A 19,215-nucleotide genomic window follows, 5' to 3' on the forward strand; every position below is an offset into this window, starting at 1 on the left:
AAGCTCTGTGTGTGTTGTGTTGAAGCCCAGAGCAGCAGCAGGGACCAGACTCTGCTGGACCTGGACCTGGACCTGGATCCAGCTGTGTGTCCATCAAGAGTGACTGGTCTATGGACAAACCTATTGTCTTCAAAGGTGGACACCACTCTGCTGGACCTGGACCTGGACCCAGCTGTGTGTCCATCAAGAGTGACTGGTCTATGGACAAACCTATTGTCTTCAAAGGTGGACACCACTCTGCTGATCAAAGGTCAGCATGTTAAATGTTTGTGTCTCTCCTGAGATGAGGTTTGGTGTCTTTGTTTTGATCACTTCATGTTCTTAACTCTTCACTTTTTTCAAACTGGTCTCACATTTTGCAGATCTTAGTCCAAATATCAAAACCACGGTTAAAATCCACAAACAGCTGGATGCAGGTTTGAGAATGTATAAGATCATTGTCTATGGAGCCTCCTCTTGCTCAATGGAGGTGAATGAAGTTTAGTTTTGAGCTACTAACAGTAAAGATGCAGCTGGACAGATAAACAACAACTGAAAGTCTCTATAAAACTCTGTATCGCTGACAAACTGCAGATTCAGCTGAAAACTCACTATCAGAGACACCAACACATAAATATATCTATTAAATCTGCTTTGAGGACACATCTGATTTGTTATTTCATTGTTCAGGATCCATCGGCAGAGACCAGATTCTCCTGGACCCAGCTGTGTGTCCATGAACAGCGACCGTCATGTCCCTGTTCACTTCAAAGCTGGACATAATGATGCTGAACAAAAGTAAGAATCTTAAATGTTTGTGTTGTTTTGTTGACTCTCCTAAAAAGAGCTCTCAGGTAGGTCTTGGTTCAGCACTGTTTTTTGTTAATTAAAAATAATAATAGACTCTTTATTTATTCCCAGAGGGAAATTCTCATGTCACATCAGCAGCACAGAAATGAACCAGGTTCAAAGAACAGTGCAAAACAAATGGCAAACACATGAGAAAGTAAAAATATTAAAAGTATGAGCATGCCCTTTTGTCTGCTGCTTACTGTAACTGTAAGTCCAGTTAGAGTCCAGTAGGACCTCAGCAGCCTCCTCGTCCGCTGATGTCCACTGAGACACAGCTGGATGAGTAAAACAGCAGCATTTTCTCCTGTCCAGTCTACCCTGCACCCAGCGGTGTTTCCATGGAAAGTGACCAGATCATACATTTTTATACCAAGATCTGGTATAGGTGTATGAGGATCTGTTTCTACCAGATATAACACAGCACATGTAACACTGTTTGTCATTATATGTTCAAATCATCATATTTCTTCACAGAGTTGATCAGCAGAGCTCAGAGGTTCCCAGTGGTCAGTCTGCCCAGCAGCATCAAACAGACCTGGACTCCATATTTATGGTGTGTAAATGTACAAGCTCAGCTACTACTGCTAATTACAGGAGCCACAAAGTAAATAGTGAAGCAGCATTCTGATCCAGTCTCCATGCTGCACTCTGCAGACCAGCAGGCTTTCTGTCTGTCACAGATGATCTGATGTTGACTTCTACCAGTTCAACTTTACATTTTCTTCTGTTCCAGCTGCTCCAGGAAAACATTGGCAGGTTTGTGAAGAACGAGGTGAAGAAGTTCCAGAGAGTTCTCAGTCCAGATTACCCAGAATGCTTAGAGAGTCAGAGGGAGGATGAGGAGGTGTTGGACGGTGAGGAGGAGGAGCAGAGGAGGAGCAGCAGAGAGGCATTTCTGAAGATCACACTGCACTTCCTGAGGAGAATGAAGCAGGAGGAGCTGGCTGAGCGTCTGCAGAGCAGTAAGAGGATTTGAACAGATTTAACATGATGGAAAGAGGAAATGGAGGCAACATGGGAGAAGTTTCCATTTCAAACTCTGCTGTTAATATGATGCACACATTTGGATCAGATCTATGAATTCTTCTGGGCTGAAACTCAGAAACTGTTCACAGCTGATGAGCTGAAGAGATTTCATGGAGGAGGAAAATAAATACCATCTTGATGTCTTAAAGTTTACATTTATCAGATTTACTGTAGCATCCACTTATTAATCACATTTCTTCTTTCTTCATTCAGGAACTGTTGCTGCAGTGTGCCGACGTAAACTCAAGTCTAACCTGAAGAAGAAGTTCCAGTGTGTGTTTGAGGGGATTGCTAAAGCAGGAAACCCAACCCTTCTGAACCAGATCTACACAGAGCTCTACATCACAGAGGGAGGGACTGCAGAGGTCAATGATGAACATGAGGTCAGACAGATTGAAACAGCATCCAGGAAACCAGCCAGACCAAAAACAACCATCAGACAAGAAGACATCTTTAAAGCCTCACCTGGAAGAGATGAACCAATCAGAACAGTGATGACAAAGGGAGTGGCTGGCATTGGGAAAACAGTCTTAACACAGAAGTTCACTCTGGACTGGGCTGAAGACAAAGCCAACCAGGACATACAGTTCACATTTCCATTCACTTTCAGAGAGCTGAATGTGCTGAAAGAGAAAAAGTACAGCTTGGTGGAACTTGTTCATCACTTCTTTACTGAAACCAAAGCAGCAGGAATCTGCAGCTTTGAAGAGTTCCAGGTTGTGTTCATCTTTGACGGTCTGGATGAGTGTCGACTTCCTCTGGACTTCCACAACAATGAGGTCCTGACTGATGTTACAGAGTCCACCTCAGTGGATGTGCTGCTGACAAACCTCATCAGGGGGAACCTGCTTCCCTCTGCTCGCCTCTGGATAACCACACGACCTGCAGCAGCCAATCAGATCCCTCCTGAGTGTGTTGACATGGTGACAGAGGTCAGAGGGTTCACTGCCCACAGAAGGAGGAGTACTTCAGGAAGAGGTTCAGAGATGAGGAGCAGGCCAGCAGAATCATCTCCCACATCAAGACATCACGAAGCCTCCACATCATGTGCCACATCCCAGTCTTCTGCTGGATCACTGCTACAGTTCTGGAGGAGGTGTTGAAGACCAGAGCGGGAGGAGAGCTGCCCAAGACCCTGACTGAGATGTACATCCACTTCCTGGTGGTTCAGTCCAAACTGAAGAACACCAAGTATGATGTAGGCGCTGAGACAGATCAGCACTGGAGTCCAAAGAGCAGGAAGATGATTGAGTCTCTGGGAAAACTGGCTTTTGAGCAGCTGCAGAAAGGAAACCTGATCTTCTATGAATCAGACCTGACAGAGTGTGGCATCGATATCAGAGCAGCCTCAGTGTACTCAGGAGTGTTCACACAGATCTTTAAAGAGGAGAGAGGGCTGTACCAGGACAAGGTGTTCTGCTTCGTCCATCTGAGTGTTCAGGAGTTTCTGGCTGCTCTTCATGTCCATCTGACCTTCATCAACTCTGGTGTCAATCTGCTGGCAGAAGAACAATCAACCTCCCGGCTGTCTAAAGTCTTCAGAGACAAACTTAAACTAACACATCTCTACCAGAGTGCTGTGGACAAGGCCTTACAGAGTCCAAATGGACACCTGGACTTGTTTCTTCGCTTCCTCCTGGGTCTTTCACTGCAGACCAATCAGACTCTCCTACGAGGTCTGCTGACACAGACAGGAAGTAGCTCACAGACCAACCAGGAAACAGTTGAGTACATCAAGAAGAAGATCAGTGAGAATCTGTCTCCAGAGAGAAGCATCAATCTGTTCCGCTGTCTGAATGAACTGAATGATCGTTCTCTAGTGGAGGAGATCCAACAGTCCCTGAGTTCAGGAAGTCTCTCCACAGATAAACTCTCTCCTGCTCAGTGGTCAGCTCTGGTCTTCATCTTACTGTCATCAGAAAAAGATCTGGATGTGTTTGACCTGAAGAAATACTCTGCTTCAGAGGAGGCTCTTCTGAGGCTGCTGCCAGTGGTCAAAGCCTCCAACAAAGCTCTGTAGGTGGATAAATGGATGTGCAATTTCTAAAACTGTATATTTGACAAATAAATCATTTAGTTTGTGTCCATTGCTAATCCTTTTTCAGGTTGAGTGGCTGTAACCTCTCAGAGAGAAGCTGTGAAGCTCTGTCCTCAGCTCTCAGCTCCCAGTCCTCTAGTCTGAGAGAGCTGGACCTGAGTAACAACAACCTGCAGGATTCAGGAGTGAAGCTGCTGTCTGCTGGACTCGAGAGTCCACACTGTACACTGGAAACTCTCAGGTCAGTAATAAGCTGTTTGTTTTAAATCCTCATCATCTGGTTTTACGTTCATGTTAGTGAAAATGGTTTGTAGGAATTTCCTGCTGGCATGATTTACTAAAACACAGAGTTTATGATGTTTTCCTGATTCCAGGCTGTCAGGCTGTCTGATCACAGAGGAAGGCTGTGCTTCTCTGGCCTCAGCTCTGAGCTCCAACCCCTCCCATCTGAGAGAGCTGGACCTGAGCTACAATCATCCAGGAGACTCAGGGGTGAAGTTGCTGTCTGCTGGATTGGAGGATCCACACTGGAGACTGGACACTCTCAGGTCGGTAAAATAAATTATAAAGCACACACAGCGGCTGTATTATTCAATTTAATTTTTATATTCTGAATTGTCACTTGCCACCTGCATTTTGTGCTTCCGTTTGTATAAAATTTTCACCAGTCTCCAGAATGCAGAAAATTACTAACACACTGAATATTGCATGCTCAATCACCAGACCAGATCAGATCCTCTGTTTCTGACATATAAATTACAGAATACAAGTTGAATCTGGTGGTCAGACTGGTCTGAGAACAGTCTGGAAACAGCTTAGTTGTTCATTATTTGAATGCTGGTCAAACTGTATTTTGGGGGACAACATGCAGAGGACATTCTGGACATTCTCCTCTCATATTATTTGTTTTCTTCATCTTCGTGTTCTTTTTCTTTAGGTCTTTTAATCTCAGACAGTGAAAGAATCTTGGAGATAATTAAGTTTCAGCCTGTTTTTCTGTCACACTGACAAACTGAGGAACACTGCTTCATGTTGAACAGCAGTTAGGACTCATGTTGGATAGAAAATCACTCTGACTGTGTTTCTTCCTCCAGGGTGGACCATGGTGGAGAGCAGAGGTTAAAACCTGATGTGAGGAAGTGTAAGTGTGGATTCAATCTGACTCATGATGACAAAACAGCACACAGTCAGTTTCTCTTAATACAAAGTTGATAGTTGTGGTATTTATTCATTCAAACATTACTGACTAAATGCATCATCATTAAACTTTATAGAAAACAAAGAATAAACCTTCAGATGTGTCTGATGATAAACTGCTGCTGTGTTGTGTCTCGTTCTCTCCATCAGATCTCTGTGAACTCACACTGGACACAAACACAGCACACAGAAACCTCAAACTGTCTGACAACAACAGGAAGGTGACACATGTGAGAGAGAAGCAGCCATATCCTGATCATCCAGAGAGATTTGACCGCTTGCCTCAGCTGCTGTGTAGAAATGGTCTGACTGGTCGCTGTTACTGGGAGGTCGAGTGGAGAGGAAGAGTTGATATATCAGTGAGTTACAGAGGAATCCGAAGGAGAGGAGGCAGTGATGACTGTCTGTTTGGATGGAATGATCAGTCCTGGAGTCTGAGCTGCTCTGATAATGATGGTCTGTCACAATAACAGAATAACAGACCTCCCTCTCTCCTCCTCCTCCTCCTCCTCCTCCTCCTCCTCTAACAGAGTAGCAGTGTATGTGGACTGTCCTGCTGGCTCTCTGTCCTTCTACAGAGTCTCCTCTGACACACTGATCCACCTCCACACCTTCAACACCACATTCACTGAACCTCTTTATCCTGGATTTAGGATCTGGCCTGGTTCCTCAGTGTCTCTGTGTTCTGTGTAGGAGGGAGACAACTTCCAGTCCTGTGGTTTAAATGTTGGTGGTGGACGAGGCTTCACTTTGGTTAACATCTGGCTCACTGATTGTGCCTTTAATGTCAGAAATGTGTTTTCTTAGAAATGGTGAAATGATCTCCTCAAGGCTGAACTTAATAAAGTTTTCTTGGAGCAGCATCTAGTAGCTGCTGATGTCTGCAATAAAGGTTTGAAGACATAAACTCAACAAATATTCTCGATTTATTCTGTTGCTCAAGTACATTTCTTTTCCTGCTGAGTTTGATCCTCACAAACACTGTTTCTGCACAAGTTTCTGACAATTGCTTGTTCACTTTTCATTTTCCCTTTTAAGGTTTTGAAGGGCTAAATAGTTTCTCTACGTGACACGTTTATTGGCAAAGGCTCCAGAGACGATAGAGATAAAGTTAGACATTCACAGGAAGAACGGAAAATGTAGAACACGTACTATTACATTGTAGGAAATACAGGGATGTGAGGATGAGGCTAAATCAAAAGATAAGTCAGGCAGGAAGGAAGAGGAACCTTGAAGGTTTATTATCTCAAAAATATACTGTAGATGGATTGCCGTGGATTGGGCACATGATGAAAATTATTTCGTTTTTTTTCTCTCTCTCTCTCTCTCTCTCTCTCTTTATTATTATTATTTTGTTTTTTTTATTTTATGTTATAAAGTAGTCCCATCAAACATAGTTCATGCTACATACTCTGGTACAGTAGGTGGCGGTATGCACCTTTAAAACTCATGGTTGCAATCTGCCATAAAACAAAAAGAAGAAGAAGAGGAACACACTTCTAAAGGTGGAACCCACACGGAGATATTTCAGCATAATTTGAGTTTTATTTTGAAGAACTGGAACCGGATATAGTTCTTTGACCGAGTTCCTGTTGAGGTGTTAGAAACATGGTGGTCTGAGGAAGTGTCCAGGGGAAGGTGGTCCCCCTGAGGAACGTCTGATGGAGAACATTATGAGGGGTGGAAGGAGAATTGATGAGGTCTGATTAAAAGGCAACTTGGTTTTGGGACTGCTTTGGCAGCTGTTAGGTTACTCGACGTCTGTGGGGAAGTGTGCGGGGACACTGACCGACAGCCTGTATAGGTCTGGAACGGTGTTCTGGCGCTGCTCCTTGCAGGCGAGAAGGGTGGCTTGGTGGTTGCTTGGGCTCACTCTCTGACGAGCTGCAGCAATGATCACTGGATGTTCTCATTCTAATTATCTGGATTATCTATATATGCTGGTGGTTGGTGTTATTAATAGAAGCAGAAGTGGTGTAGTAGCGTAGCCTATGGCTACGGGAAGGGGTGGTGGGGATGAGGGAGGTGGGTGGAAGGTAGTTAGTAAAGGAATTCAGAAGAGAGAAGCATCAATTGAAAGGCCAGATTTATCTGAAGCAGTTGGAGAGAAGAAAATTATGAAAATGAGTTCTGAAGAGTTTGCGGTGCTATTTCGAGTCAAGGATCAGAAGCAGGGAGGTGGTGGATTTAGAGCATGAAACCCACTGAGAGTTACTACTGCCTTGGATAGTCAGATTGTTAGGGGAGCTCTAGCTAAAATACTGTCAAATGGGTTGCTGAGAGTTTGTTAAAAAACAATATGATTTCGCCAAGGAGGTGGGGAAGGTGGTGGTTAAAGTTGAGATCGTTGTCCCTAGAGAGAAGCAAGCAATCAAAGGAGTCATATGGAGTGTATGCTGGATTGTCAGATAAACAATGTTAAGGGCACCCGAGTGACTAATGTTATGAGGTTCAAGCATAAGGAAGGGAGCAATGGGGATTCACCAGTCCTGCTTACATTCGAAGGTAATGTTATGCCAGGGAAAGTATTTCTTGGAAGTATGGCATATAAGGTAAGGGAGTATAAAAGACCACTCTTGCACTGTTATAATTGTCATAAGTTTGGACAAGTGGCAGGCTCTTGTCGGGCTAAATGTAAATGTGGGAAATGTGGTGGGGATCATGAATATCAAGTGTGTAAAGCAGAGGCTCCCAAATGCTGTAATTGCGGAGGACATCATACAAAAGCATTTCGTGAGTGTGAACACTTTGTTTGGGCCCAAAGGGCCCAGAGAGTGAGAGAACATCATAAGGTCTCATATGCAGAAGCAGTTAACAGAGTCAACAGAGAACATGGAGTTGGAAACAAAAAGGCAAACAGCATTCAACAAGTCTCCCAGTTGCTCCAGCATTCTCCCCAGATCATTTTGAGTAGGGAAAGATTTCTGGCTTTCATTGTGGATGTGTTAGTAGGAGCACAAGCATCAGTTAAGAGATCAGACCCTATCAAAATTGTGGTCAAAGCAGCAGAAAGGTTCCTGGGTGTAAATCAGTTCCTACCTGAGCAGTTACACGAGTACATGAAAGCATAGTGTGAGGAATTCACAGATATCACGACCAGAAAGTATGGAGGAGGTCCTTGTGGACAGTGATGATGGTGATTAATAGTTTGATGTTTTATATTCTTCAGTGGAATGCCTGGAGTCTTATTGCCAATGGACAGGAACTAAAGAGATTTGTAGATGCATTTAAAGAGAAACCAGAACTGATGTGTATTCAAGAGACCTGGTTAAAGGCTAGTCTGTTGTGGGGACAGCCCGGCTGACAGTGAGTGTCCTGGTTTCCTTTTTTCGTTTTATTTCTCCCATTGTTTTGCTCTACCTGCCTCCCTGTCCTTGGGTCCGTTCTGTCCAGTCCCACAACATAGTCTTGATTTTGTTATTCAGGGGTATGAATGTTTGAGGAAGGATAGGTCTGATAGACCAGGAAGGGGATGTGCAATTTTTATTAAATCTGGTCTCTGGTATAGGAGGCTTGATATGAGTTCCAGTCTGGAGGTTCTGGCAGTGGAAGTTTGGAGTAACTGTAGTCCAATAACTGTTATAAATCTGTATAATCCTTGTAAACAATTGGTAATATTTGAATTTGATGAGATTATGGAGCATGTGAGGGGATCTGTTATATGGGTAGGGGATTTTAATGCCCATAACCCAGTATGGGGAACTTTCTGGACAAGTATGATCTGGTAGTGATAAATGATGGAAGGCCAACTAGGTTCCACATTGTTAGGAATACCAACAGTTGCATCAATTTATCAGTTGCCTCCTGAAGATTATCCAGATTTGGAAAATGGGATATTATGGAGAGATATACAATGGGCAGTTACCACTATCCAATTTTATGTAGGTTTGGAAGACAAAGTAAAGAAGAAGAAGAGATAATTCCAAAATATAAATTTGCTCAGGCTAAATGGTATGAGTTTCAGGAGAGAGCTAAATATTTAGTTGACACGGTGGACAGTGAAACATCTGTAGATGTATGGAATGCATCCCTCAGTTTTTATTCATAAGGCAGCTCTTTGTACCATTCCCAAGAAACAAAAGCCAAGAACTCGTATGTTGGTGCCTTGGTGGAATAAAGAATGTAATGTAGTGGTAAAGGACACAAATCGAGCATATAGAAAATTAAGAAAGTATCCAATGGTGGATTTTGCACTGGAATGTAAGTAATTAAGGGCAGTAGCAAGAAGAGTAATTAAGAATGCAAAGAAAAATAGCTGGAGAAGATTTTGTGAAACACTGGGCCCTGAAACTCCTGTAGGAGACTTGTGGTCAGTTGTGCATAGAACGTCAGGTCTGTATAAGAGGAAATGAATTCCGTTTTTTACAGAAATGTGGGGTGGAAGCAATAACCAACAAAGACAAAGCAGACATGTTTCTTGAAGTTTTTCAAGCAGTGCACAGTTCTGGTAATTTAGGAGTTGAGAGCAGTGTGAAAAGGACTCATCTGTTGGCAGTTAATAAGTGGAAGCTGAACCAGAATTCTGATAATGAAAATCCAACCAGCTTGTATTTCTCCATGAAAGAATTGAGGGCTGTGTATACCATGTGGAGTATAACCTGCAGTGCTTCTGTGTGAGTTGTAGTAAAGCTGACCTGCATTCTGCAGTTACATCTCTGCAGACGACATGTTGTCACAGAGATGGAACTGGAGGAAAGCATTGAGAAGATAGAGACCATCAACTTCCACAGTGCAGATGGTAATGAGCGGTGAACACGGCAGTCGCTCCTCTCCCACTTCCCGCCTGAACCCGCTGCCTTCTCTCCTGGAGTCAGAGTCCTGGTCCTGGACTAACTAACTAATGAAAAGTTGTCGACTAAGGCCCCGCCCACACTACTCTGTTTGAGTTTAGAAACAGAGCCACAGCAGCATTTTAGCTGTGTATCAGAGTTGATCTCCATCTGTAATTAAATCGACTGAAAACGCACATCTAGTGGCCGTTCAAGTACACTGGGCATGTGCGTGCCAGTGTAAACATGAAGCAGATGGTCTGTTCCGTAGTTACAGAAGATTTGATGAAAGAATAAAGTACTACAGACAAAGAACCGCAACAGGTTTTTATTTTGCATGGACCAATAACAAGCTGGGACTGTTACTGAATGCAACACGGGAGTTAAAAGCACCGGTGGTGGCGGAAAACAGACTGGGAGTTGTCGCAAAGTAAACATGCACAGTAAGTGCAGGCTGTAAGTGTTATTTACACGGTACAGAAAATTTTAATAAAAATACCAAAACTAAAACTCTGTCAGCAGCATCGTGTTTCTGCTTTGTATGACTTATAAGAGCCAATCAGAGAGCCAAACGTGAGCGTCTGCGTCATCGTTTCTAAAGTCTTCCGTTTTTGCCCGTCTTCACTAAAACGCTACCTGGAGTTTAGAAACGCAAAACTGGGTCGGCAGCATTTCCAAACTTCTCCGTTTTAGTCTGGACGGGAGGTGCAAACGTAGCGAAAGGTCTCCCTTTTAAAACCAAAACACAGAAGTTTTGGTTTCAACAGCAGATGTGAGATCTTTCCCTGCCACAGTGATTGTGTGTTAATCAAAGAAGTTTGGGGGCGCTACTCTGCCAGAGCGACTCCGGACACGGCTCTGTGTGCGCATGTGTTACGTAGTTTTTTATGGTTTTTTGGTGCATTTTTTTTGTTGTCATGTTGTTTGGGAATGTTAACAGCAACAGTATTTTACAAACTTTTCAGTCAGAGAGACACAGAGCTGTAAGCATTATTAGCTGCTGAATGTGTCCTTCAGACCTCACTACCTACCCCGAGAGTTTTCACAGATCACCGTCATTTTAGTGTAAATACCAGGGTCTGATTTTAATCTAGCTGCAGAGCACATAGCTGACAGTTACAACAGAGCTGTCAGTCAGACAGCCAGTGTTTCTACTGGGGGGTTTTAACAGGTGGGACATCACCACTCATTTGCCCAACCTAGAGCAATGTGTCACAACTCCCACCAGACTTCAGACTATACCGGTGCTATGGCAACATCACAAATGCCTACATCTCTAAACCACGCCCACCTCTCAGTCGCTCAGATCACAATGTCATTTTACTTCTGCCAAGATATGGGTCACAACTAAAAACAGGTGAATCATGCATCACAAAATCCCTGAGTCTGGAATAAAGAAACATCTGAAACATTAAGGGGTGTTTTGAACTGACAGACTGGGACCTGTTTTTTAATGACTGTGGTGAGGACTCACATGCACTTACAGATGTACTTACATCTTACATTTTATTCTGTGTCACTCCCACCAAGCAAATAACTATACACCCAAACAATAAAAAATGGATCACAAAGGAAGTGAAAATTTGCCTGGTCCAGAAGAAATTTTCTGAAAGGAGACAAGCTCAGGAGAAGGAGTTCAGGAGGAGGGCCAAGATAGCTAAGATACACTACAAGAACAATGGGGAACAGAAACTAACCTCTGGTAATGCGAGGGAGGCGTGGCAGGGCTTAAACATCATGGTGGGCAGAGCCCCCAAACCGCCAGTGGTTGGCTGCTCAGATCCCACCTCCTTTGCAGAGCAGTTAAACAGTTTCTTCCCCAAGTTCAACAGTGGCAGCACTCCAATCACCTGGACCTCGCCAACCCCCAGCTCCTTCCTCCAAGCCATCACTATTGGGGAACACCTGGTGATTGTGACATGAGACGTCCTTCCTCCAAAGCGTCACATGAAGCAACGTCTGTTTCTGATGACGGCGGCAGCTGATCACAGCTGGGTCAGCTATCAGTCGGCTCTAACATCGGCGCTTTCATTTATACTTTCATCAGCTGAGCCGCACGCTGCTTTCATCAGATGCTTTGCTCGCTTCATTAGATACTTTGGTGCAGTTTAGTGATTTGTCCGACTCCTTACAAGTAGTTTTATCATTGTCTATTTGGACTAAACACAGGAATGTGCAGCCTCACATGTGACTGAATAGGAATGACGATAAATTATGTAAAACATGTTTCTTGCAGACAGACTCTCCGACTCTCTCTGACTTTAATTGTCTCCATAATAAAAGTTGATGGGAGAAATAAAAAAAAAGAAAACTCTTTCTAATAAATAAATAAATAAAGTGTGTGGGGCTTTTGTTGTTCAGACCTACAATAAACACAGATTTTAACAAGACAGTGAATCATAAAACAACTCAAATATAAGACTTTGCAACGATATACTTGACTTTAATGTTATCTGTCCTGATGTATGAGATCAGTCCAATCAATATATCGGCTACCCAATAAGGGGCCGTGTCGGTCAGTAAAATACTTCTGCCAAGGATGCATTGGTGTATCCTCGCTCATAGCTCCTCAGAGATCGCTTCTCGATCCCCCTCATCGCTCCTCGGAGCGCAAATAAGAGCTTTGGGACGGCTTGCAAGATGGCAGAGCAGAGCAGAACAACTTCCGGATCAAGCGAGGATTGAGGAGCAAGGAAACGACAAATAAGAGACTTGAGAAGCACCCACAGTCAACCCACACAAGGCTGCTGGCCCTTACAGGCTCAGAGGCAGGGTGTTCAAAGAATGCTCCAATCAGCTAGGTGGAGTTCTCACAAGGCTGTTCCAGCACCTCCTGGACTCTGCCTGTGTTCCCAACCAGTGGAAGGAATCCACCATAATTCAACTTCCCAAAAAGACACCTGCTAAAGACCTGGGCCCGTATTTATCAAGCTTCTCAGAATTACTCAGAAGAACACTGCTAAGAACTGACTTAAGAGTAAAAAGAATCTTAGCTTGAAGCTGTGATTAAAAGTTAGTTATCAAGCATCATCGTCCTAATTTGAGTGAAGTGCAGGAGTAAATCTTAAGTGTCAGTCTGAGTGCTGATTTACGACACTTTGCTGTGCCGCAAACAGGATTTTGGATGACGATGTAGCCAAGGACCAATCACTGAATAGATTTCCTTATTTAAGAATCTTCTCAGATAAATTCACATTGAATGGTGAAATTCCTGAGAGGAGTTTATATTCAACACACATTCAACATAAAGAATTTTCAAGAGAATACATTATTATATAGGCCCACACATTAATAAATGAAAGACAAAAAAGTTTATCTTTATATGAGCGCTATCACTGCGCCTACTGCTTCTGTTAAGCTGGCTGTTTGCATGAACTGTGTTTGCTTCTTTTGGATTACTGGGGGTGTTATTGGGAAGTCAATGAAATGTGTGACAATGTGTGGAGCTGTAGCCTAAGTGCTATAATTGTTTCCACGACTATTCGGCTTATTGATGGTTGTTTCTTAACCACAGGACAAATGCAGCAATGTTGATGATTTTGGCTCGTTACGAAGTGCCAGCACAACCTTCAGTTTAGTTGAAAACGCATTATTGCATAAAGTCATTGATGAGATGTCGTCCCTCACCAACTCACTGACAAAGATTATGCCTGCACTGTCCGATCCCGTCTTATTAACTGCGAGTCGTCAGAATTCTTCCTCTCCTCTCCGCATGTCTCTGTCTCCACAGCGCCGTCACAAACCCTACTGGCAACTCCTAACCACTTGAGAGACATCTCAAGCTGTCTTAAATAACTGGGAGAGTAAGGGTGATTCTTAGCTTTAAGAAATTTGATAACTTGCTTGTATACTTAAGTTTAAAATTCATGAATTCTCAGCACTTAGGACTAAAATGACACTTTGAGAAGCTTGATAAACACTGGCCCAGAAAGACTACCGACCAGTAGCCTTGACATCAGCACCAGATGGTGATCAGTTGACAGCTCCGGTCTCACCACTGGAACGAGGACGGGCTCGTCTGGAGGACACTCAGATGAAAATCCATTTCCACTCCAAAGCATGGTTTACCTCTCACTGAGCTCCTCCCCCACCACAGAGGGGTTTTCAGAGCCTGTCCAACTTTAAAATGAGCAGCAACATGAAGATCTGTGTTTCTGTTCAGGACCCTGAAGATCCTGATGTCATGAGGAATCTCACTGCCTCACCTCTGACCTTTACAAACTCTCACTGTTTTATCTCTCTGTTCCTCATGAACATTAGCTCTTTAACTAACTCCGCCACAACTGAGATGTTGGTTAATGTCCCTGCCAAATAAAGAAAGAGAGAAAGAAAGTGTGTTCTTCTTCTCTCTCTTTAGGGTCACAGTGCAAATCCCCCCAAAGTCCGGCTCCTCCAACACCCAAACCCAGAAGCACCTTCTCCGTAAGTCCTCAAACACATCAGCAGAGGTCAGAGGTCAACACTGAGGGGAAACACTGGCTGTAATCTTAAGCAGCGGGCGGCCAGTATTTAGTACATAACCTCATACTGCGTTTCATAGTCTGGAACGGGCTCAGCCGGGTTCTGGTTCTGGAAAGTAAACAATAGGAGGAAAATAAATGGAAGAAGCACTTAAAAGGGGGAAAATGCCAAAAAGCTTAATATGACCTCTTTAATTCTTTGTTTGTTTGTTTGTTTTAAAGGGACAGTGCACATTGATGACCAGAAGGACTAAGTCCCAAATGTAAGTGAGCCAGATTTAGCCGTACAGATTCATTTAATCTGGAGTCCCTGGCAGGTTGATGGCAGAACAAAAAACATCAAACATGTCATCCAGAAAACATTCAAACAAACTTAAGCACATAATCCCAAGCAGAGAACCCAGGAACATGGATAAAACATAAAAACAGGAGTCACATAAACACAGACAAAAGCAGACGAGCACAAATAAGATGCCACATAGAAGACATCAGCATGTGAGCACAGACATTTGTAAAAACAATGACAGAAGCACTAATGCACATTCTGACTACATATTGTATTTGTTGTTGGTAGTAGTACAGATGCAGCTCGCTACGTTACCTTTGTTGCAGATTGTTTTACACAAGATTCAATTAGAAGAAAATGTTTACATTTATTTTCTTTCTGTTGTATTTTTCTTCTTTCCAACACCGGGAACCGGCTACTGCAAAATAAATAAATGCTATATGTAGTACATACTGCGGTCGCAGGTAGTATGTAGTAGGGCTGGGCTATAAAACAATAATGATATTATATATATAACTAACTGCTTACCAAAGAACCAGTGGTCCATTTTAGATGTGTTGTTTGTGTTTTAGCTGATTCAAGCTAACACTGTTGCTCGTCTTTCTGCCACTCAGTGAGCGTAACTGCATTCTGTGACATCATGCAAATACCCTCTATTCGGTGTTTGGAACTATTGGATGCCCCATGACGCGCGTTACTTCCGCATTCCAAAGTTCCAAGAGAAGTCAAATGGAGTGTCGTAACTCTTATTTAACGGCCCTGGTTCTTGTCAATTTTAGTTAAGTCAGCTGATCTGCTGGCCGACTTTACTCCGTGTGTGTGTGTGTGTGTGTGTGTGCGCGTGTGTGTGTGTGTGTGTGTGGAGGCTCCCTGCAGAGAAACGGAGGCTGCAGGTCAGGCAGGCCGTATGGTTGAGTCCTGGATTGGCGGAGATCGGCACAGATGCATTTGAAACTCTCAGCAGAGATGAGAAGGAAACGAAACAGCTCTCCCATTAGCTGCTTCCATACATGTAGTTTGCTCATGTTGTCATATCAGATTCTGTGTGCTGAGCCACGCAGGTTGCTTCTGGGCCGGATGTGACCCGCGGGTCGCCAACTGATAGGGCTTCTGTAGAGGATCAACTTTTTTCCCGCCCCATCCAGGCTGTGATTGGTCAGTTCATGAAAAGTGACACTGATGAGCATCTTTATGTACAGGGCTGAAGGCACCAGAGCTTCAGAGATTATCAGAAAAATAGATGGCTTGTTTGTTTGTTAGGATAAAACACTCGTCTGTAGCTACGTACATAATGTAACACACCCAGCTGCAGAATGAGGTCTGTCTTCTTCTTCATTCCTGTCATTCCTGAGACTCAGAGTTTCTCTCTATTCAAACTGTTTCCTCATCTCTTGAGACGAACTGAGTGAAAATAGATTCCTTGTGTTGAGTTTTTGCTTTTGTTTTCAAAGGTTTTGATGGAGTTTAGTTTGAGTTTCCCTGAGCAGAATGATAATCAATAATAAATACAGAAAAACATCTCCCCCAAAAGTCTGATGATTCTGTAAAATATTTACAAAGTTTGAAGTGGAAAACAAAAGGTGGCAGTTCTCCCCATTCACATGTTGGTATGTGACCTGGGCTCCTGCCTGGTGTGGTAGACCCCAGCCTCTATTGATCTGGTACTGAGAGCCTGTTTGTGCCGCCATGATTAGTGCTTCTGTACATATACATATAACTTGTGAGTATCCTTCACTCAGCTTGATGTGATGACTTAGTGTACAATTTATTTGAATTCATATAGGGTTTTGTTTTTCTTTTATGAAAACACTAAATCATAGATTATAGTATTATTGTTTAATATATGAGTATGATGATTAAATATGAATACTGAGCAAAAAATAGACCAAGCTAATTGAGTTTCTCCTTTTAAGAGAAAATGTGTATATTAATACATATATAGAAACTTATAGATCCATACTAGTACATGAAACTATACTGTACATTCATATCCACACACACACATACACGCTGTCCTCCTAACCTAATACTGTCCTCTCACACACAGTGAGGACCTGATCCAACATTCAGTGTTGCTCCAGTTGAATCCTGGGTCTCATGTTATCTGGACTTTATATTTTAAAGAGTTTCATGGGACACCGAGTTTGATCCGATTAATTCAGCTTGATTAAGACATGTTTGTGATAACAGGAGATATTTAGAAATGACAGAGTTTCACTATCTTCTCTAATTCTTATTGTTATTTTATGTTTTGGTTATCAGATACTGAATGTATCTAAAATCTAAACTTTTACATCCTGCTGCAGAGGTTCCATCTACTGTAGTTCTCTTAGTGTTCCTCTCTAGTCTCTTAAAATGTTGGTTGGAAATCACTGTAGAAGAATTACATCTGTTTTTCTCCAAGTCTTCATCTACAATAGTGCATTTATAAAGCCCTATAAACCCTAATCCCCATAAGTGTAGCTCAGCTCATCAGCTTGTTAGTTAGCAACATCTAGAAGACAGAAAATAAAACTTCAAATGACATCAGTGATTTTTCTGACTCTGGCTGTTAAAGAAGAAAGGTGTATCACCATCTCATAGCCAAATGGAAACGGTATTTAAGCAATAAAGAATTTTTCTTGCAACCTTAATCAAATATCAAAACAAATGGATCAAAAACATAAAATACGCACCCCCACCATCACTCAGGTGAGGGAGAGGAACAGGGAAATAAAAACACTTCTGATGAGGTGGAGTCTGCCACAGGTTAGACCGGTTTTGACGTCACTCTGATGTTTTTTAGACTCTGAAGTTATGAGGCTGTGACGGCGTCCTCAGATCAGATGCACACAGACACCAGGACTGACGAGGAAGAAATGAGCAGCTTCTTCTCTCCCAGTGTTTCCTCCACACATGAAGGTGCAAAGTGTCTGTAAGTCGACCTGAAGTGAGTTCAGCAGGTGAGAATCCGACCAGAGGAATCTGTAAATGTCTGATAATCAGGATCACTTTGATCACATTGTGCTGGATCACTGTTTAACTGGACAGTAGAAATGCTTCTTGATGCTGATTGGCTGTTTCTAAATATCTCTTTGAAATCTGCTGTAGAATTTCTCTCCGAGTTAAAGAACAATGATTTCAGAAAGATTTCCCTGTAATATTGTTCATGTTTCTCAAGTAGAATCAGCAGCAGTCTGATTGTAGTCTGAGCTCACATCATCAGTGAAACATGCAGGGTGTGTCTGAACTGGTCTGACAGCTTGGATCCACTTGGCTCAGGTTTCTGATTTAACTGTTAATACTCTGAAGTTAAGTGCATGGATGAAGAGTTCAGGGCTCAAATACAGACATCTTCCAACACTGAGACGGACTTGGTTTCACTGAAGACCCTTTAGTCCAGGTCTCAGCTGTACCAGAGACTCCAGGATCCTTTCTAGATGGACCAGAGCCAGCCCAGGGTGGAGGGGAACTTAGAGGTTGATTAGGGCCCCTCAGCCATCAGGGGCCCTCACAGGAATAGAGAAGGACCAAAGTAAAATCAGCCATCCTGTGTCTCTCTGGTCATGATTTAAATATTCAAAGACAGAAATAAAGATTTAAAGACACAGACCTTGAGGAGAACTAAAGTGTCCTGAGATGTAAAGCTTGTTGTAATGAATGAGTGCAGCTCTCTCAGCATGTTGTTGTGTTTGTGTGAAGGTGTGGGCTCTGCTATGAATCAGTGTGAGGACAGAGAGGAGGGAGTCCCTCCCTCTAAAAGCACTCTGTGTGGGGAACATGACAGCCAGACCAAAGCTCAGAGGTGAGATGAGGATCTCTAACTGTCCAGGACTCAAATCACTCCACCATCATTATTCACTCTCAAAGCTCTGTGTGTGTTGTGTTGAAGCCCAGAGCAGCAGCAGGGACCAGACTCTGCAGGACCTGGACCTGGACCTGGACCCAGCTGTGTGTCCATGAAGAGTGACCGGTCTATGCTCGAACCTCTTGTCTTCAAAGGTGGACACCACTCTGCTGATCAAAGGTCAGCATGACATGAGGTTTGGTGTCTTTGTTGTGATCACTTCATTTTCTTAACTCTTTCTTTCTTTTTATTCAGAGAAACAAGGACAACGTACAATAAACATTAACCTCAAAAGGGGAAGATGCATTGTACCGGGTTTTAGCTCAAGAGCTAATTTTCACCCGTAGTCCCTGGGCAGGCTGATGTTAAGTTAAGATACATAAAAAACATACATGAAATTTTCACATTTTCCAAACTAGTCTCTCATTTTGCAGATCTTAGTCCAAATATCAAAACCACGGTTAAAATCTACAAACAGCTGGATGCAGGTTTGAGAATGTGTAAGAACATTGAAAGTGGATGATAAATTAGCTCCTTCATGCAGTTTTTCAAATCAGGATCCACATTCACAAATCTCAGATTACAAAATAAAATCTGGGAACAAAGTCAGGAAGGGTTAACAGCCCAACCTGCATCTTTTATGAGGGCTGTGATTAAGTTTCTTACTACAGGATTATGTAAATACACTCAGTGTGATCACGTCATCAAACAGAAACACACTGTTCAGGATTCAGATTAAAAAGAGAGATGGGTATATGTATCAACCTGTTGTATTCAGATCA

General features: G+C 42.9%; 1 protein-coding gene and 1 long non-coding RNA gene across 2 annotated transcripts in view; one reads left to right on the plus strand and one right to left on the minus strand.

The window, feature by feature from the left end:
* The window catches only part of LOC119909373 (NLR family CARD domain-containing protein 3-like), a 175,128-nt gene that overhangs the window by 37,072 nt on the left and 118,841 nt on the right, over positions 1-19,215 (plus strand). Inside the window, exons 4-5 of the mRNA XM_038727572.1 lie at positions 26-250; positions 670-777. Of these exons, the coding sequence (XP_038583500.1) occupies positions 26-250; positions 670-777 (333 nt within the window). The remainder of the gene's footprint in view (positions 1-25; positions 251-669; positions 778-19,215) is intronic.
* On the minus strand, positions 24-18,562 carry LOC119909468. Its single transcript, XR_005445455.1, has 3 exons — positions 18,520-18,562; positions 157-240; positions 24-72 (listed from the first exon to the last, which is right to left on the minus strand). It is a non-coding gene; the product is annotated as an uncharacterized LOC119909468 (long non-coding RNA).

This window comes from Micropterus salmoides, unplaced genomic scaffold, assembly GCF_014851395.1.
Source record: "Micropterus salmoides isolate LMB-PRFRI ecotype aquatic unplaced genomic scaffold, ASM1485139v1 Ms_hic_scaffold_18, whole genome shotgun sequence".
NCBI classification, from domain to species: Eukaryota; Metazoa; Chordata; class Actinopteri; order Centrarchiformes; family Centrarchidae; genus Micropterus; species Micropterus salmoides.